The following is a 19141-nucleotide window of genomic DNA, read 5'->3' as shown; positions in this document are numbered from 1 at the left end:
TTTGGGTTTTCGTGGGGCTCAGCACGTGGCCCGTGGCTGGGATCCTTAGAACATGGCATCCACTAGGAACACGCTCCACAATGGCGAAGCATCTCAGCGTCTCCCAGGCGGGATGAGCATTGAAAGATGCAAGTGGATGGGCTGGTTGGCTGGAACAGACAGGTACAGGGTGTCGGTGTTTCTAGCCCCCAGGGAGGAAATGCCAGGAGTGCTGGGGAATTGTGGGAAGTGTTTTGTATTCATGTCCGTCAGTGTGAAAGAAGCTATTTGTATATATTTGCATATATATTTGCATGCATATGCAACCACACTTAAGTTGTGGCCCTTGGCATGTGCTGCGAGTATCATTGTGGCCCCTGGGGCTTCCAAAGTTGAGTAGCCCTGGTCTAGATCATCCCTGACAGGTGTCTGTCTGTCTATCTTGCTCTTAAATCTCTCCACTGATGGATATTCCACAATCCTTCTAGGCAATTTATTCCAGTGTTTAATCACTCTGACAGGAAGTTTTTCCTAATGTCCAACCTAAACCACCCTTGCTGAAATTTAAGCTCATTGCTTCTTGTCCTATCCTCAGAGGCCAAGGAGAAAATTTTTTCTCTCTCTTCCTTGTAACACCCTTTTAGATACTTGAAAACTGATATCATGTCTCCCTCTCAGTCTTCTCTTTTTCTAAACTAAACAAGCCCGATTCTTTCAGTCTTCTCTCATAGGTCTTGTTCTCTAGACCTTTAATCATTTGTGTTGCTCTTTTCTGGACCTTCTCCAATTATTCCACATCTTTCTTGAAATGTGGTGCCCAGAACTGGACAATCACTTTGCATTCTGTATGTGTGAAACTGATTGTTCCTTCCTAAGTGGAGTACTTTACATTTGTTCTTATTAAACTTCATCCTGTTTGCCTCAGACCATTTCTCTAGTTTGTCCAGATCATTTTGAATTTTGGCCCTGTCCTCCAAAGCACTTGCAGCTACAGACTCCTCCCAACTTTGTATCATTTGCAAACTTAATAATCGGACTCTCTATGCCATCATCTAAATCATTAATGAAGATATTGAACAGAGCCAGTCCCAAAACAGACCCCTGCAGAATCCCTCTTGTTATGCCCTTCCAGCATGATTGTGAACCATCAACTGTTCTCAGAGAGTAGTTATTTGTTACACCAAAGATATTCTCACTGGAGACCACCCAGGGTTACACTAGTATGGGTTTATTTCCACTAGGTAAAACTAAAGAGGTATAAGCTAAAGAAGATAGAAGTCTCTCTCTCTCTCTCTCTCTCTCTCACACACACACACACACACACACACACACACACACACACACAGAGAGGCAAGCAAGCAAGCACACATCCCTCCATTCATTCACACCCATTCATTCCTGCCCTCAGGCAATCACACACTTACACAGACATATGGGTTGCAGAAGGAGCCAAGGCATGTGGATCCTGGAGGGTCTGTCTGCTCATCATGGCTGGGGAAGCTGGTCAGGAGGAAAGACACTGGAGGGGAGCTTCTCAGGATCAGTGGAAGGAAAAAGAGAGCATCTCACATGTGCTCCTTCTCTTTATATAGTGTCTGAATGGCTCCTGTGACTCATTCACCTTGTCATCAGGGAGCATGCCTAGACTTCCCTTTATCCAGCAGGGAGCATGCCCTTACTGTGATGACTCATTGTCATGTGGTCCATTGTTCCAAGCCTTCTTCAAACACACTCACACTCTCTCTCCATTCACTCAGGGAAGAATGCAGCTTAGGGAAAGTTACAAGCAAGGTGGCTACATGTTACAAAGATTACAAAGTTGCAGTTTACAGTAAATTTGAGAGTTACACAGATTACAAAGATTGACAAGGTTCACAATAAGTTGCATTTTAAAACCTTAGACCTTACAGTATGGTGTAGCTTTAGAAAATCCATGTATGTAAATCTAGTGAACTCAGGCAGAGGCTTTTTTATGCAACATTATTGTCTAGCTAGTTACGTACCCATCTTATAGTAGCCCCAACTAGGTTGCATGACAAGGGACCCCCCAAATTCAGGTCTCTTATGTCGTGGGGAGTTTCAGAGCATAGGAAGAAATCAGTGGAAAGGCAGAGAGCTGGAGTAGGTGCAAGTGTCCATTTTATTGCATAGCACAGAACTCACCAGAACAAGCCCAGACTAGCTGGGCTGACCCCAGTGACCTACTCAGTTACCATAACAACAAGATCTATATCTACAACCCAATATACAACAGTCTCCATCACTACTACACCATGTTCCAGTGAAGGTGGTGCCTCTAGTACCAACTTAAGCCTACAATGCAGAGAACAGTGGCGCTGACAGTAGCCAAACAGGGGAGCCTCAATGAAGAGTAGCACTGGCTCTGCTTTACCCAGCTGTGGCAATGCTCTGTTTTACCCTACTGTGATGTTGTGAAGGCCAGGACTTAAATAGGGTTAAAAAAGGAGCTAGATAAATTCATGGAGGATAGGTCCATAGATGGCTATTAGGCAGGATGGGTAGGAATGGTGTCCCTAGTTTCTGTTTGTTAGAGGCTGGGAATGGGCAACAGGGGTGGGATCACTTGATGATTACCTATTCTGTTCATTCCCTCTGGGGGCACCTGTATTGGCCACTGTCAGAAGACAGGATACTAGGCTAGATGGACCTTTGGTCTGACCCAGTGTGGCCATTCATATGTTCTTGGCATAAACTGTAATTGCTCTGGCTCTGTCATTTTGGATAAGTCATGACCTTTTGTGCTCCGAAGAGAACTAAGTTTTACTCTACACGTAACAACATTTTGGCTTTTCCTGATCCTGTTCTCTAACACAGACAAGCCATTATCTCAGAAGAGGGTTCAGATTCTACCAAGAGATGCAGTTTGTGAGAGGTGTCTCTTTCACCTCATCATCGAGCCATGGTTTCCCTCCAATGGAGAGACCCGCTGATAGATCCAGAATACTTGTTTTCTTAGGAGACATGGAGTCACCCAACGAACTGTTGCCTCTTCCACTGAGGCATGCCTTTTCAGATAGGGGACATGGACCAGTCTGGAACCAACGCCCACCCCCATGCCACAGGGATCTCCCCAACCACTCTTTGACCCCAATTAGTGCCTGTCCTGGAGACTGTGGGACTTGTACCACTTTGCAGAGTTGACATAATCTGTTAGGGAGTCCACTCTTCCACTATGAGAAGACAGCAAGAGATTCCTTCTGACTCCAAGGGAAAGGATGATTATGAGTTGGATCTATTCTCAGGATCTCTGGATGAAACAGTCACTCCAATATCATCCTCCCTCATCTCTTCCCCTTCCCCTTCATGACTAGAGACAGTTCCAGGGACTGTTACTTAGAGCTGCAGAGGAGCTACAGATCCTACAGTCTTCCAGATCCAGCCAAAGTGTGTGTGTCTGTGTATGTGTGGGGGAGGGGGGGAATTTGGTTAATGAAACCATTTTAGAACCAGCAAGAACAATTTGGCATATCCCAGCCATTTGCACCCATGTCCCTAAGAAAACCGAAAAACATCATTTTGTTTCTATTGAGAGGGGCAGAATTTCTCATTCTGCTTCTAATCCTTTGGTTGTCTAGGTTGCCTCTGGTCAATAAGGAGGGTTGATTTATTGGGAAAGAACCACAGTGCCTGTCTTTATGACAGGCTTCTTGTTGAAAAGACCTATATTGAAAAATGTATGAATTATCTTCATCAGAACTTTGATTTCTGTCTTTCTCAGGGGTTGGGGTAAGACTTTATATCACATCATGTATTCTATGTGTGTAAACTTTATTCACTAAACTATTTGAACTCTTTTTCCATTTTTGATCAATTTGTGAAATAGCCAGAGCTTGGAGAAAGGTGCCTTTAAAAAGGACTAAAACCTTTTTGTCTTTCATAGTAAGAGATGAAGTTTCTTTTGTATCTTAATTCACAAGCATTTTTCACTAATAATACCAAAGTGCCTGAAATCTACCTTACTGTCTGTCTGGTATATTTATTGTGGATAACAGTATAGCTTGTTTTGGTGGATTAGTTTCTTGGTGAACAGTGTTCATTGTTTTCTGACAGCAGGGCTGTAACATGAACTTTACACAGTCATGCTTATGTGGTTCTTAAGGTTGTGAAATGAAAACTCAGACAGATTTAAATGATACAAAAAGGTGTGTGTGCATGCAAATTAAGTAGGTAGACTGTTACTATCTGAGTTGTAGAGCTTCTGACTTTGGAAAACTACAAGATATGTTGAGGGTCTCAACCCTGCACACCAGGAATATATCAGCCATATGGAGAGAACAAAGAAACAATGTGTTTCTGTGGATACTAGCAAGCTGATTCTGATACTTAGAAAACCAACCCTTACAAATACTCTTTATAGGCTACCCTACAGATCTACCTAATTTGCTGACAGCCTTCCGGTTCCTTTTCACCCTTTATGCTGCTTTTGGGAAGGAAGAGAAAACAGGATCTGAATTTGACCCAGAAATTACCTCCTTCTAATGCCAAAGACATAATAAAAACCTGCCAGAAAGGAGCATTTCAAGGGAAATTGGAGAGACCAAAACTTAGTTGGAAAAATTAAAGAAGCAATGAAACAGGTTTTGCCCTTGAATACTCCCTCTGTAACTATATCTTGCTTTTAGTTCTCTTAGGCTGGTTGGGAACTTCCTGACTGGAAGAAGTCTGTTTGGATGGAGTGAAGGAGCAATACTGGTGTTTGAACTTGTCTGACTCTTCCTACTGCAAGCTCAAGTTCTGATTTAGCAAAGCACATATAGATGTGTTTAACCACAAGTAGTTCTATTGACTTACACAGACATACTCCAACTTCTTTTGTTTTAAATTTGTACAGACTGGCTGCTCCTATAAAAGGGTGATGAGTTCTGCTCACAAATCCAACCCATAATCCCTCTCCCTCTGCCTCCCCTCCCCAAAAAAAGTTGTCCATGGAAAATCTGAGGGGGCACTAGGACAAGTTACAGCTACTTGAAGAAGACTAGCAAGCTAAGTCCTTGATCAACTATACAAATGAAGATTAAAAAGGCCCTATTTAGAACTAGGAATTGGTGCTTCTATACCGGGCTGGGCAATAATATTTGATTGGGGGCAATTCCAAGAATTTGGTAAGTGGTTGAGACCTGACTGTTCCATTATATTATTGGAGGAGGTGCTGAGACGGGGATGGAGGTTGGGTGCAGAAGTGATCTTAGGGTAAGGGACTGAGGTGTGGGTTCTGAGAGAGAGTTTGGGTGAAGGAGGTGACTGTGACCTGGAGTAAGTGTCTTGGGAGTGCAGGGTTTGGGAGGGGATTGTAACCTTGGGTAAGGGTACAGGGGTTTGGGTTGTAACCTGGGACAGAGGATTGGGGTGCAGAGTCTGGGAGGGTGTATGGGGGCAGGAGAGGATTCTGGTCTGGGAGAGGGGTGTATGCATAGGCAGTGAAGTGTCTGGGAGGAGGCTGTAGGCTGGGGCTGGAGTGCAGGAGGAGGTACAGGGTCTGGGAGGGTTTATGGGGACTGGAGCAGGGGACATGGGCATGGGGTGCAGAAGTTTTGAGTTACATGGAGATGAGGTGCAGAAGGCTGGGGAAGGGAGGGAAGGGCTGGGGTGCCAGAGGCAGGCTTTGGCTGGGAGACACTTGCGTGACTCGGTCATCAGCACACCAGATTACTTAGGTACGGTCTCTGCCTCCACACCCCTGTGTGGTGCAGGGTTCAGGGGCTATGTTTGATGTTCTGAACAGAATGCTGTGAGCCCAGGGGCTGAGGAGGGAGGAATACTGCATATGCTGCCTGTCCTGAAAATAGGCAACTGCTATTGGCTGGAAACCAGCCAATGGGAGCTACTGGGGTTGCAGCAGTGTGAGATGCCTCTGTCATCTCCCCCCTGGGCTCTTGGCATTCACAGAGGCACACTTGGCTCTCTGCAACTACTTTTACTGAGTGCTGAGAAGGGGTGGGGCGGGGCAGGCAGGGAGCAGCCTGTGGCTCCCGTGGGCTGGATCCAGCCATGGACCATATTTTGCCCAGTCACGTTCTATCCTATGCTGATGACGGCCATGAGTATTGTTAATACTATCTAGATTTCTGTATATATGTTTATCTTCTGTGTGTGTGTGTGTGTGTGTGTGTGTGTGTGTGTGTGTGTGTGTGTGTGTGTGTGTATGTATGTATAGAAAAAACAAAATACAATTAAACAGGAAGAGAAATGAGGTCAGATTAAAAACTTTTCACTAGGCCAAGAGTGGTCTCTAAATTACTGAATCCTAACTACATAGAATAAGGCTGCTAAAATGTGCACAATGAGTCTCTAGAGGCCCTGTAAAACCCAGTAATACATTAAAATGTTGGTTGAGGTCTCAGCTAACTAGCTAGCTTAAAATTTTACTAACAGGTGTCTTAAATATAACAGTTATATTTTTGGAATGTGAACATTAAATTTACCCATGCCTTATATATGTCTGCTTTGTAACTTTTTTTTCCCCTGCAGATAGCCACTCAGATCTCTGTATTGATTGCTAAAGTTGCTAGGTTGGATTGCCCTAGACAGTGGCCAGAGCTTATTCCTACTCTTCTAGAATCAGTGAAAGTCCAAGATGACCTCCGGCAACACAGAGCATTACTTACTTTTTATCATGTTACAAAGACGCTGGCATCTAAACGACTGGCTGCAGATAGGAAACTTTTTTATGACGTAAGTAGCAGTTTTAATAATGCAGCATGTAGTGTTTTGGGCTTAGGAGAAGAGTAGAAATGCTATTTTACATAGTTGTTTATAAACGTTCGTGATTGACTGTTGAAGTGGGTACATGGGAAGTGTACATGTCGATAGGGTGTCGTAAGTGGTTATTTCCTATGTTATGCTTATAAGACGCACAAGGGGATAAGGCAATACGTAATGTTTATTATGACTACAATTTATGAATTGAAATCAAAATATGCTTACTTCCTCCCCCAAAGGTTCTGTAGCTGGAGCTGATAATTACTAGTCTTAGTATTGCTTGATTAGTTTCAGTGACCAGTTAAAACTGCACTTGAGGGAAGGAGAGCTTGGGCCTCTGTTGAATGCATGACAATACACTCTTCTTTTATAGCAGAAAGTTCCCCTACATGTCTGTGAGCTCTGCTGTGTCACACTGGAGTCATTAATCACAAAGTAGTCAAGGCTGCCTCCAGTCTCTTACCTATTAGCATACTATACATTCCTCCACTCACACAAAGAACAATACATAATTTCAAAAATAAGCTTTCTTACAGGGCAAAGCAGAGCTAAGCCATCCTATCCTTAGTAAAAACAATTTCTTCTTACTACTTCTAAAAATAAAACGAGAACCAAAAACTATTTCTTCTTGCTAATTCACAGCACATCGTATATATTAACAAAATGACTACAAATATTACTACTTAGAATAATTATCACTTAAAATTTTTTTCAGGCCTACACTTATATATGACAGACTTACCCAGCATTTCATGGGTCCTTCAGGTCAGGGCCTTTAGGATGCGGGTGGGGGGGCATTCAGGAGGCTGGGGGCCAGAGCCGTGTTCTCTCCCTCTTCTCCCCCCACCACCAGGCCACTGTCCCTCAGCATTCCTGGGGCAAGTTCTCTCCACCCTGTCTGGCACTTCAGTCAATGTCTGGAAGTGGGAAGGTTTGGGACAGGAGGCTACTTACTGTTTTGCTGTCTCAGTGTGTGCCCCCTCTTGGTCAGGAATGGCAGAACTTTTCCCCACTTCCCTTAACCAGGTTACAGCCAAGTTGTTTTTTAAATAAAATGTCTGACAACTCCTACTGCTGTCTAGACTGAATGTGCATCATCACTACAGAATGACAACCCTAATTTTTAATCAATGAAACAGCTTATCAAGGGAAGTGGGGGATTCTTTATTTCTTTATCTGTTTTCAAATGAAAACTGGATTTTTGTGGAAGCTTTTTTTTTTTAATCAAACAAGCTATTATGTGGGGTGATTATTGTCTGTGTTATGGAGATCAGGCTAGATTTAACATTTCATTCTGGCCTTAAAGATCTGAATCTATACATTTATTATACTGGTGTTAAATATTGCAGTTCATATGTACTGCTTTTTATTTACAGTTAGCATCTGGAATTTATAGTTTTGCCTGTTCCTTATGGAATCATCACACAGATACATTCCTACAACAGATCTTTATGGGAGATGAAGCTGCTGCTGCTACAAATTCATTAGAAAGAACTCTGTTGTCATTGAAAGGTAATAATTAAAAAGTTTGTTAAATATGTATGCTTAACGTACTATAAAAGATGAAATAAGGTTATTCAGGTGAGATGTGTGCATTTCTGTTGTTGGGTTATTGTGTTCCTGGCGTCTTGTGAGAATCTTGGAATTTTCTAGCAAAGTTCCTGTCTGCCTGACTATGTAGCAATGGGTTGGTCTCCTTAAGAAATGAACAACCTTGCTCTGTCTACCTGGATCTACTTTTCTCAGAAACCAATTGGAAATAGCTAAAAACGTTGGTATTTTGGACAACTTTTTTAGTAGTTAGCAATATAGTATAGCTGTTGCACATTTTAGATTTGCTGTTTCTACTTCGTGCTGGTTATATGGGTGACTCCAGTTCAGGGCCAGGCAAAATGTGGCCTGTGGGCGGATCCGGCTCGCTAAGCCACCAGATCCAGCTCATGGCCCAGCTGGAGACTCAGCCAGGCCCCTGTCTTCCCCACTACTGCATGGCACTCAGAAAAGCTGGATGCGGGGCCATGTGCTTCTGTGAATGCTGAGTGTCTAGGGGGAAGGGAGAGAGGCTTCTCACATGGCCCCACCCTCAGTACAATCTAACAGCTACCATTAGCTGGAAACAAGTCTCACAGCGTTCAGAGCAACACACGTGGTTCCACCTGCACCCATACCCCACATAACCCAACCCTCAGCACTTCCATTCCTGTACTCATACCCTTTCCAGACCCCGCATCCTCCTCCTACATTCCTCCTTCAGGTCACACACCCCTCCCAGATCCTGCACCCCAATCCCCTGCCCATGGTCACAACCCAAACCCCTGCATCTCCTCCTGCATTCCTGTCTCATGTCACAACCCCCTCCCAGATCCTGCATCCCCTCTTGCACCCGAGACCCCTGTCCCAGGTCACAACCTTCTCCTATATCCCAACCCCCATCCCAGTCTTTGCACCGTCACCATTATTATCATGGAGAAGGGTAGCCCTTGGCCACTTACCAAATTCTTAGAGTGCTCCCCATCAAAAATTATTGCCCACCCCCTATGCTTAGTGTTATGTTGGGTTTCAAGAGATGCAGCCTGTGAATCTCGCCCTTTTTTGTGTATGGACTACAAACACAACTGTTATAAATATCAGAAGATTCAAAAGTCTTTGTAGGCTGTAGTATTCAGCGGTTTCTGGAAATGCCACTGTATCTTCCCTCTGAGAGAACTCCAGAAATGGTAAAATTGGGGCACTTAATCCTTTTGATAGACTAGGAAATAGGAACCTTTTGGGAGTCACCTTTTTTCATTGTTGTTGGTTAGTATTAGTCTGACATGAATGGAATCTTGAGGTAGAGCTGGGTTAATATTTATTGGCAAATTGTAAATTTACCAAAAAATTAAGTTTTCAGGACACAAAGCATTTGTGGTATTGACATGAATTTTACTTGAGTTGCATCTTTTTTTGGAGGGGAGGGGATGGATGAGGCACCATTCACAAAAAATGGCACGTGGAGGAGGTGCCACTGTCCATCTTACAACTTGTAGTTTAGTAGATAGGGCACTCAACTGTGATGTGGGAGACTGTGATGTCAGTTTTCTGCCTTGTGGAAAAGAGATTTGAATTTGGGTCTCCTAGATTGCAGGAGATTAGCCCAGTGTCTGGGGAAATATCAATAGCTCCCTACCAAATTCATGACCATGAAAAACATTATTATAGACTGTGAAATTAGGTGGTTTTTTTTTGTATGCTTTTACCTTCTACTAAATAGATTTTACAGGGCAGACCAGTGTTTCTCAAATTGGGGTTCTGACCCAAAAAGGAGTTGTGGGGTGGGTGGGTCATAAGGTTATTTCAGGATAGCTGTAATATAACCACCCTTACTTCTGTGCTGCCTTTAGAGCTGGTCAGCCAGAGAGCAGCATCTGTTTTCCAGCAGGCTCTCCGCTCTGAAGTCAGAGCCCTGCCAGCAGCAGCACAGAATCAGGAGCGGTCAGTCTATATAGGCGAACTAGGAGGTCGCTTAGGGCCCCAAGTTAAATGGGGTGCCAAATGGCGATGCAGTATCATTGAGGGGTTTGGAGATGGGGGTGCCAATTGCATGGTTTGCCTAGGGCACCAGGTGCTGGCAGCTAGTCTAGGGCGACCCCTGCACAGAATTAATGGTAGCAATACCATATGCCACCTTTTCAGTGCTGCTGAATTTAGAGCTGGGCGACTGGATAACAGGCGCTGACCAAGGACCCAACTCTGCAAACGGAAGTGCAGAAATACCATACCATGCCATCCTCAGTTTGTGCAGCTGCTGGCCAACTTGAATCTCCTACTCTTATAACATTCTGAAATTTCAAATAGCTAACATCATGAAATCTATTGATTTTTTTTTATTATTATTATTTTTTAATCCTATGATGTTGACCAAAATGGACCATGAATTTGATAATCAGAGCTATCAGATATTATGGTGTGGGTATCTCTCACCCTGACTAAATAATAAGTCTTTGGAGCAGGGATGTGAAACTTAAGTCTCCTATGTTGTGGAAGACTGTTCTAATCAATTGGTAGTCCGTGATGGGTCTTTTTCAGAGCCTTGAGTTGAAGCTATTCCCCTTTATATAATTAATCATGTGGCCAGAGAGAGAATCTGATTCTTTATGCTAATGGTTAGAGTATTCATCTGAGACATGGGACCCCTTTGTTGATTAGACTTCAGTTGGAGTATTGTGTCTATTTCTGGGCACCGCATTTCAAGAAAGATGTGGAAGAAATTGGAGAAGGTCCAGAAAAAAGCAACAAAAATTATTAAAGGTCTAAAAAGCATCACCTATGGGGGAAGATTGAAAGAATTGGGCTTGTTTAGTTTAGAAAAAAGAATACTGAGAGGGGACATGATAGCGGTTTTCAAGTATCTAAAAAGGTGTCATGGGGGAAGGGAAAAAAAGTATTTTTCTTAACATCTGATGACAGGACAAGAAGCAATGGGCTTAAATTGCAGCAAGGGAAGTTTAGGTTGGACGTTGGGAAAACTTCCTGTCCGGTGGTTAAACATGAGAGTAAATTGACTAGGGAAGTTGCAGAATCTCCATCAGATATTTAAGAGCGGGTTGGGTAGACATCTGTCAGCAATTATCTAGAAAGTGCTTGGTCCTGCCATGAGGGCAGGGGACTAGACTTAATGACATTTCGAGGTCCCTTCCAGTTCTAATATTCTATGATTCTATGTCTGTTTCAGTGGCTGTTTAATTTAGACACACAATGGAAGAGTGTGGGGCAAACTCTTGCAATGTAAGATCCATATTCATATCTCTTCTTCAAATGTAGGATCGGGGGAAGTTGAACCCTGGTCTCCCACATTCTGGATGAAAGCCCTAACAAGTGGGCTAAAGTTTGTGGGAGTCACCATTACCCACACCTCTTTCTCCTCCCCCTCTAGTCACTTGTATATGTAGCCCTTTAAAAAATGCCCAGCAACAAAATGTTTTAGATTGAACACTATATTTTGTTCAGCCTGAAAGACATTTTCAATTGATTGATTTTTTTCTAAATTTTTCAAAACAGCCATCTAAATACAAAATCAATTATTTACTCAACTCTACCTTAAAGTAGTACTGTCAGACTTATAGTGGCAAGAATGCAGGTGATGAGTCTAATGATGAAATATAAATGCAATTTATTCCATAATTGAATAATTAGAGACTTTTATAGCAATGGTTATTGTAGTCCTATATTTTATTACTTGATGTCTGGGTGGCTGGACAGCAGGACAGCATTATACAAAAATAGACTGTGCAAGTAACATATTAATGTATTTTTTTTAGTGCTTCGTAAATTGACAGTTCATGGGTTTGTGGAACCTCATCGGAATGTAGAAGTGATGGTAAGTGATACATGTGTTGTTTCTAGTTCTAAGTCAAATTCTTTCCATGACTTTATGGGCATTGTTAGAATTTCACTCCATTATAAAGAGAGATTTGAAATGTATAAAATGACATAATTATATTCTATACAGATAGATCAAAAGATAAGCCCGATAAATATAGAACAATAAGCTTAATATATTATGGTGATACCGTGTATTTAAGGGATGTGGTGATTTGGATAAAAATAGACTGTATGAATTTAATTACATGCCTTTTCCAAGTGAGAAAGTTTCTGCAATTTAATATATAGTGTGATTTTTAAACAACTTAGTTATATCAGTTCATACATCTGTGTATATAGTGTTGCATTGGTGTAAACTAGGACAATTTCTGTTTAGTTTAAATCAATTTAAACTAATCTGAAATAACTCCAGTTTACGGAAGCTGTTGGCCATAGTGAAAACTCCACATCTTCTCAACATACAGACTATTTTAGTGATCAATTTTAGAAACCTGTAAGTGTCAATATGTGTTAGATTAAAGTTGCACTTGGTTGAATTTTGAGCTGCTATATTTAGTGGTTAACCCTTGATATTCTGGGAAAACTGTGATTATTTTGTTTTGTTTTTGGTATCTCATCACAGTACCTTACATAATGTTACAAAACAATGATTTCTTGCACTGAAGTGAAGTACTGGAATACAAAATCCATGTATTTTTAGAAATGTTTAGCTTTTTTAAATTAATTACAACACGATTTTAGCTTTTATCAGCTTGATATTTTGCTTGAACTAGAAATCTAAATATTTTTATGATATCTTTGAAGCTTTTTGTGGTGATGTTGCAGTTATTTGAAATTCTATATGTTTTTATGTAGTACTACTTAATTCAAATTTCACCATAAGTAATCTGATATAATTTTTGCTTAAGAGTCTTTTGTATAACGAATTAACCTATGTTATCTTTTATGCTGTTGCAAAGCAGTCAAATGATCTTAGTTATAACTTCTCAAGTTCAAAAACACCCCCAAAACCCTTGTTATGAGACATTTTTTTATTTTCTTCAGGGTTTTATTCAAGAGTAGATTGGCAGTAGCCAAATTAATAAATGTATAAAGCAACTTGTCTACGTGATTCTGAGACTGCTTTTAAATAAGCATCTCTTAGTTGTGGTAAACTTTGAATCAACAAGACCTTGTGTCTTCTATGTTCTTAAGGGTGTCTGTATATTCCTGAACTTTGGAGTTGCAGTGTCTGGTGCCTTGAGCTTAGAACAGTGGTCCCCAACCTTTTGGGGCTGCTGGGCACCTGGAGGCAGGGGTCTCGCATGTGCTGGGCGCCCGGGGTGCAAGAATGGCTCAGGCCGGCCCTGGTCACTTGGCGGGTGCACATAAATGCCCTGGCGGGCGTCATGACATCTGCGAGCACTGCGTTGGGGATCACTGGCTTACAACATTTTAGAAACTATGCCAGTTTTGTGGGAGTGGATTCACAAGCTGTAGAATTGGTCATTAGAGTTGCTAAATCTTTTTTAAAAAAATTGTGTAAAGGAGGTTATCACTTTTGTTTCTGGCTCAAAACTTTTATTTGTGAGCCAAATAGAAATTGCTACATTTTCTGTCTTCATTTCCCAATCTTGAAACAATAGTTTGAGCGATGAGGGGAGGAATAGCTCAGTGGTTTGAGCATTGGCCTGTTAAACCAGGGTTGTGAGTTCAGTCCTTGAGGGGGCCATTTAGGGATCTGGGGCAAATCTGTCAAGGATGGTCCTTGGTGCTGCCATGAGGGCAGGGGACTGGACTTGATGGCCTCTCAAGTTCCCTTCCAGTTTTATGAGAGGGTTATTTGTCCCTTGTGGGTGTTTCATTGTAGGTGTTGGTGCACAATTTATTCTAGTGCAGGCATTGGCAACCTTTCAGAAGTGGCGTGCTGAGATTTAACTTATTTACAGATCTGCATGGCATTGATACTTTTTAAAGTCAATGATAATCCTACTTACATTTTAGCAGCTTCGTTAATAAATTAAGATGCAAATCTTACCGTTTAGTGTGATCCTTGGCCTTGCTTTCCCCTGCTGAATTCTCCAATCTTGGTTTTATAGTTTGACACTTTAACTGGCTTTGGAGGTGCAGTGGCCATGTGGTTTTTCTTGAATGATTGGATTATGAATAAAAATAGGAAAAATCAAAACAATTGTGTATTATATAATTCAAATACAAATATAATGAAAGTACATTTTTCTATTTAATTTTTACTAACAATGATGTATGGAATAGTTTTAAACTCTGCATTTGCTTCTGAACTGACTTCTCAGTTTGACAGATCTTTAAAGACAATTCACATATTTTGTATGCATAAAACACCTTTATGCATATATCTCCTTTCATACTGTCCAAAATGGGCATCACTTTGGTATTTTTGAAATATGACTTTGATATTTTTCAGGGATTTCTACATGCAGTATTTGAGCGACTAAAACAGTTTCTGGATTGTAGTAAGTACTTTTTTGAAGCATGCTGTCCTCTTCTAGTACATTAATATTAAGATTCCCCTACTCTCTAATATTTAAACAAATGTTTGGTGTCCAAGGCGTTTTGACATTTTCTCATGAATACAAAAGTATGTATTTCAATGCATTCTCAATCCTGCTACACAGAAAATATGTTCAGTAATATAGATCTCAGTTTTTGGTGCCAAATAACCAAAGTCCTGAAGGGAAAACAAAAGGCAAATAATAGTAATATTAGTAAAAAGGTAAGCTCTCTCATATACACCAAAGAACAAAGAAGAAATATATATTAAGAAAAAAAAAGTTAATGGAATGTAAAAAGAAACTAAGCCATTTCAGTCTTCTCTTTGGAGGTTGCCATGGATGAATTTTGGAAAATGTCTAAGGACAGAGAATTTGTGATTCACAATGCACTTGTAGGCATTAAACAGTTAGTAGTGTGAACAACTTACCTCTAGGGAATGTTTCTTCCTGCCATTTTGGTTAATAATTAACGTATGCTTTGAGACTTGAGTGTTTAATATATCTTTCAATTTTAGTCATGACTGTTCTCCTGTAGGTATCTCCATCTGTGTAGCCTCTTAAGGCCTTCGTATATAATAGCTTGTGGCCATTAGCTCCACTGGTTCATTATGTCTTATGTATTTTTTTAATCTGGTTACTTTTACTGTCTTTAAAATTTGTTGCTTTCCAGTTTCATTGGATGATGCAGTTTTTGTTAACTCTGTTCTTATTAACCCATTTACCTTTATTGCGCCATTCATTGTGTCTATACATGCCTCTGGTATATCTCTTCTTTTTTGTGTCTTCTTTTAAAGAGTTCCAGTCTTATCATCAGATTCTTATTTAGAAATGTTTGTGTGTCACTAATCCTTTTTATAACCAATATTCGAACCCAACCATAAGGTGGTCAGAAGTAAACATAATATTCCATGCTGGGGGTGTGCCATGGATTTTTAATAATGGAATTACAAATGTCATTGTTTTCTGTCCCCTTCCTTGTTCATCTTAGTAGCAGTTTGCTTTTTTGACAGCTTTTTCTGTTAGCTGTCTATAATGATGCTCATGTCCTTTCTTGAGCACTTCTAGTTAATTTAGAAGTAGCAGTATGCCTGATAAGTTTAGTTTTTTGGTCCAGTATTTTCTTCCTTGAATTTGTCACCACTAAATGACATCTGCCACAGTGCAAACTGCTTACCTTGTTATATTTCCAATTAGGAAGATATGATAGCAAGAGTGAATTGTGTATGTCTCCAAAGATCATTTTTCCAAATGAGGATAATCATGAAATATAGCAAAGATCAAGAAATGTTTTTCTAATATCTGTGCTTTACTAGGTAGAAGAATAGGAACAGAAAATGTATGCAGAGACCGTCTAGAAAAGACTATAATTCTGTTCACTAAAGTGGTAAGTTTCAAGTTCACAATTCTGTTAGAATAGAATAATCAATTCCTTGAGTGACTAGTCCGCAATAAGTTAAATACATGTACACACTTTAAAACTCATGACGAAGAAGCATTCATAGCATCATTCTCACAAAACAAATATTCCTTAAAGAGATGAGTATCTGCTTCACTCAGTATGCCATTATGAACTGTCAGAATATAACATACACCTTCTTACCTAAAATAAAATTAAAATGCATTTCAAAAGTAAAATTTAAAGCTACTGTTTTGGAGCCTGCTGTTGACAAACATTTTTTTTAAAGCATTTGATAGTGATCATGGTAGGAAGTTAATATAAGAGAGTGTAAAGATTTTTCCCTGTCTGCTTCATTAAATGTCTGGATTCACTTGAGTTGTGAGTAAAAAAAGAAAAAGAATAGTCATGATCAGGGCTTGACAAACGGCAGCAAAACCTACTTGCCAGCCCCGCACTGTGCATGCGCAAGACCCGCATTGTGCCTGCGTGTGCTGTCGGTGAATGGGGCGACCGGCTGAAATCTACTTGCCATGGGCGAGTAGTTACAGTTATTTGTCGAGCCCTGGTCATGATGATTTTAGGTAACTAACTGTTGATGATTAGTATACATAAAAACCAACCAACAACAAAACCCCACAACCCAGACTTTTCAATTGCAGTTTAGCATTTTCAGCTTGCACCTGGGCTATGTGCTTATGCAAGAAAACAGTGTCAGTAGGTTTAACGGTATTATCTTTCAGACATGCATCACCTCTAACATTCCCAGGATTTCATTTTTTGGCCCATTAGACTTCTTATTTAAACGTGGAGCCTGATCATCAGAGGTGTTAAGCACTTGCAGTTCTATTTGAAAGTCAACCTTCAAACACTCAGTACCTTTGATAATTAGGCCTGTAATTCTCCGGTGCTTCCTGCAGACAAAGCATTCACATTTTTTTTCTCATTTGAACTAAGAACCAGAGAGTATGGAGACTGTCCAAAAATCCATCTTTCATTTCTTTTCTTGGTTGAATTGCTTTTTTGCATCTTTCTCCTCAGACTAGCCTCTCTGACGATGTTTGGATTTACCCTTTTTGTTTCATTATTTTCCTGTCAGGGTTAATATTTTCTCTTTCCATTTCGTTATTTAAAAAAAACCAACACCTTTCCCCTTCTCCCTGCCTCTGGTGGACATTGACTAATAAACTAGGAGCGCCTGGAAGGGACTCTTCCCATGCCCTCTTTTTTCCAAATGGTCTCTCTTTGCCATGCCTAGCTCTCCAAGCTATAAATGCTGTCTGACTTGTACACTGTCAATATCCATCTCAGACAGCCACACATACGAAGACCACTGTTTGGGGAGACCTGTATTACTCCGACATGTCACCACTGCAAAAAGTTGACTGCAAGGGCAAGAAAGGCTAGAGAACTCCAGCTAAAGCTTATGCTCATAGAGATATCCCTGTATATTACTTCTGACCTTGAGCATAGGACCCCTTCTTGCTAGCACTCACCAACTGCTGCTTTGGACAGAGATTCCTCCTTAAAGACAGTCACAAAGGAGCCTGTCCATTCAAAATGCATTTTTCTCGAAAATACAATCTATTTCTTTGCCTCTGAGAGAATCGTCTTGTAAAAAGCAATCTCCCACCACTAAATTTTGCCCAGTACTCTCGGCACTGGATGCATCTGGCATTGAGACAACCCCAGGAGCAAAAGACCCGGTGTGGCCTAGCTTTAAGAGAGGCACACATAGTATACTAAATCTGCTACCATAGCACCAAGGGAGCCGAAGTCCTCCTTTGGCACTGAGCGGCTCAATGGCACCACCTGCTGCTCAGCATGAACATCACTGATATTGGTTCCCAACCTGTCTGTATCTCTTCCACTGTTTTTGATGTTCTCAGTGTTGCAAAAGTTTGTCAGACAGGCCGACCTCTGTATGGCTTCCACTCCAGGCATGCCTCACTTTGGCACCGATGATACCTCAGACTGGGCATGAGACTGACGAATATGCTTGCAGGTTCTTCCCCTCTTCTCTTCAAGGACGAGAAAGAAGTAGCGCAGGAATATGCACCCCTCTCCATTCCTTTCCAAAAGTGGCAGTAAATCACAGCATGGTATCCCCCTCAATAGTTGAGCCCCATGACCTTCCCACCAAACTGGCCATGATGGGGTCCATAGGCATTGTACAGAGCCCAGAATATTCAGTCTTCCAGCCAATCCAGATCTGGGACACCAAGATCAGCAATCATCTTCACCTTCTGCCTCAGCCTCCCCAGAAGCCCTTGGGAAAGAAGCAGAAGGTCTTGAGGATGTAACCAGAGGGCAACACTCTCCTGCCTACCCATATTTCTTCACAATTATGCCTTGTCCCCACATCGGGATGACATTAAATCTTTTCAAGAATTATTTAAACATGTAGCTGATTCCTTAGACATCTCATTGAATGAGCTGCCAGAGACATAGCATATGCTCACTGACATTCTCCATGCTGCTCCTGCTGCTAAGGTCACATTAGCCAGATCCACAATGGCAGGATAGGCAAAACTGTCTGATAGATGCCAATCACAGCCCCGCCTTCTTGTAAATGTGTAGACAAGAAGCATTACATGGCAGTAAAGGGGACTGAGTTTCTGCTCACAGTGTGTGCCTTAACGATCTACCCATCTGACACCACAGTTCTCCAAGACAAGGTAATTCTTCATCCACACCCAAAATTCACACTCAAAGCGGCATCATCCTTCCATCTCAACTAGACCATCTACTTACCTGTATTGTTCCTTAAAACACATGCTCACAGGAAAGCATCTCTTTACGCTGTGGGCGTTTATAGAGTATTTGCATTCTATATAGACAGAACAAAGATGGTTGTCCCTGTGGATGCTCCACTAACCCCCACTTCTCCACTCTGCTCTGAAGTTTCACTTTGAACTTCTGGGGAAGAAAAGGATCTGGGAGGATGGTTGGCTGTGTGTGCAAAGGAGCAGCACAGGGCACCTACTGTGCATGCATGCCAACCAGGGCACTGTTGCTACAAATCTCTGACTGAAAGTGCAGGAGTGCGCAGACACTTAAAGTGAGCACCTACAGGGACAGCCATTTCGAAGAACCTCAGATACTGCACAGGTGAGTAATTTTCTCATCTCAGAACACTACAGAATTTTAATCCATATGGATTCAAAAGCCTCAT

At 41.4% G+C, this 19141-nt stretch overlaps 1 protein-coding gene across 3 annotated transcripts in view; it reads left to right on the top strand.

Annotated features, from left to right (window-relative positions):
- The window catches only part of IPO11 (importin 11), a 241267-nt gene that overhangs the window by 33116 nt on the left and 189010 nt on the right, over window positions 1–19141 (top strand). For all 3 annotated transcript variants that reach the window (XM_006134432.5, XM_006134434.5, XM_006134433.5), the window contains exons 5-9: window positions 6469–6672; window positions 8076–8211; window positions 11997–12055; window positions 14483–14531; window positions 15884–15954. In XM_006134432.5, coding sequence (XP_006134494.3) covers window positions 6469–6672; window positions 8076–8211; window positions 11997–12055; window positions 14483–14531; window positions 15884–15954 — 519 coding nt within the window. The remainder of the gene's footprint in view (window positions 1–6468; window positions 6673–8075; window positions 8212–11996; window positions 12056–14482; window positions 14532–15883; window positions 15955–19141) is intronic.

Source organism: Pelodiscus sinensis, chromosome 6, assembly GCF_052426305.1.
Source record: "Pelodiscus sinensis isolate ZL-2025 chromosome 6, ASM5242630v1, whole genome shotgun sequence".
NCBI classification, from domain to species: domain Eukaryota; kingdom Metazoa; phylum Chordata; order Testudines; family Trionychidae; genus Pelodiscus; species Pelodiscus sinensis.
This window is presented reverse-complemented; position numbering and strand designations above follow the sequence as displayed.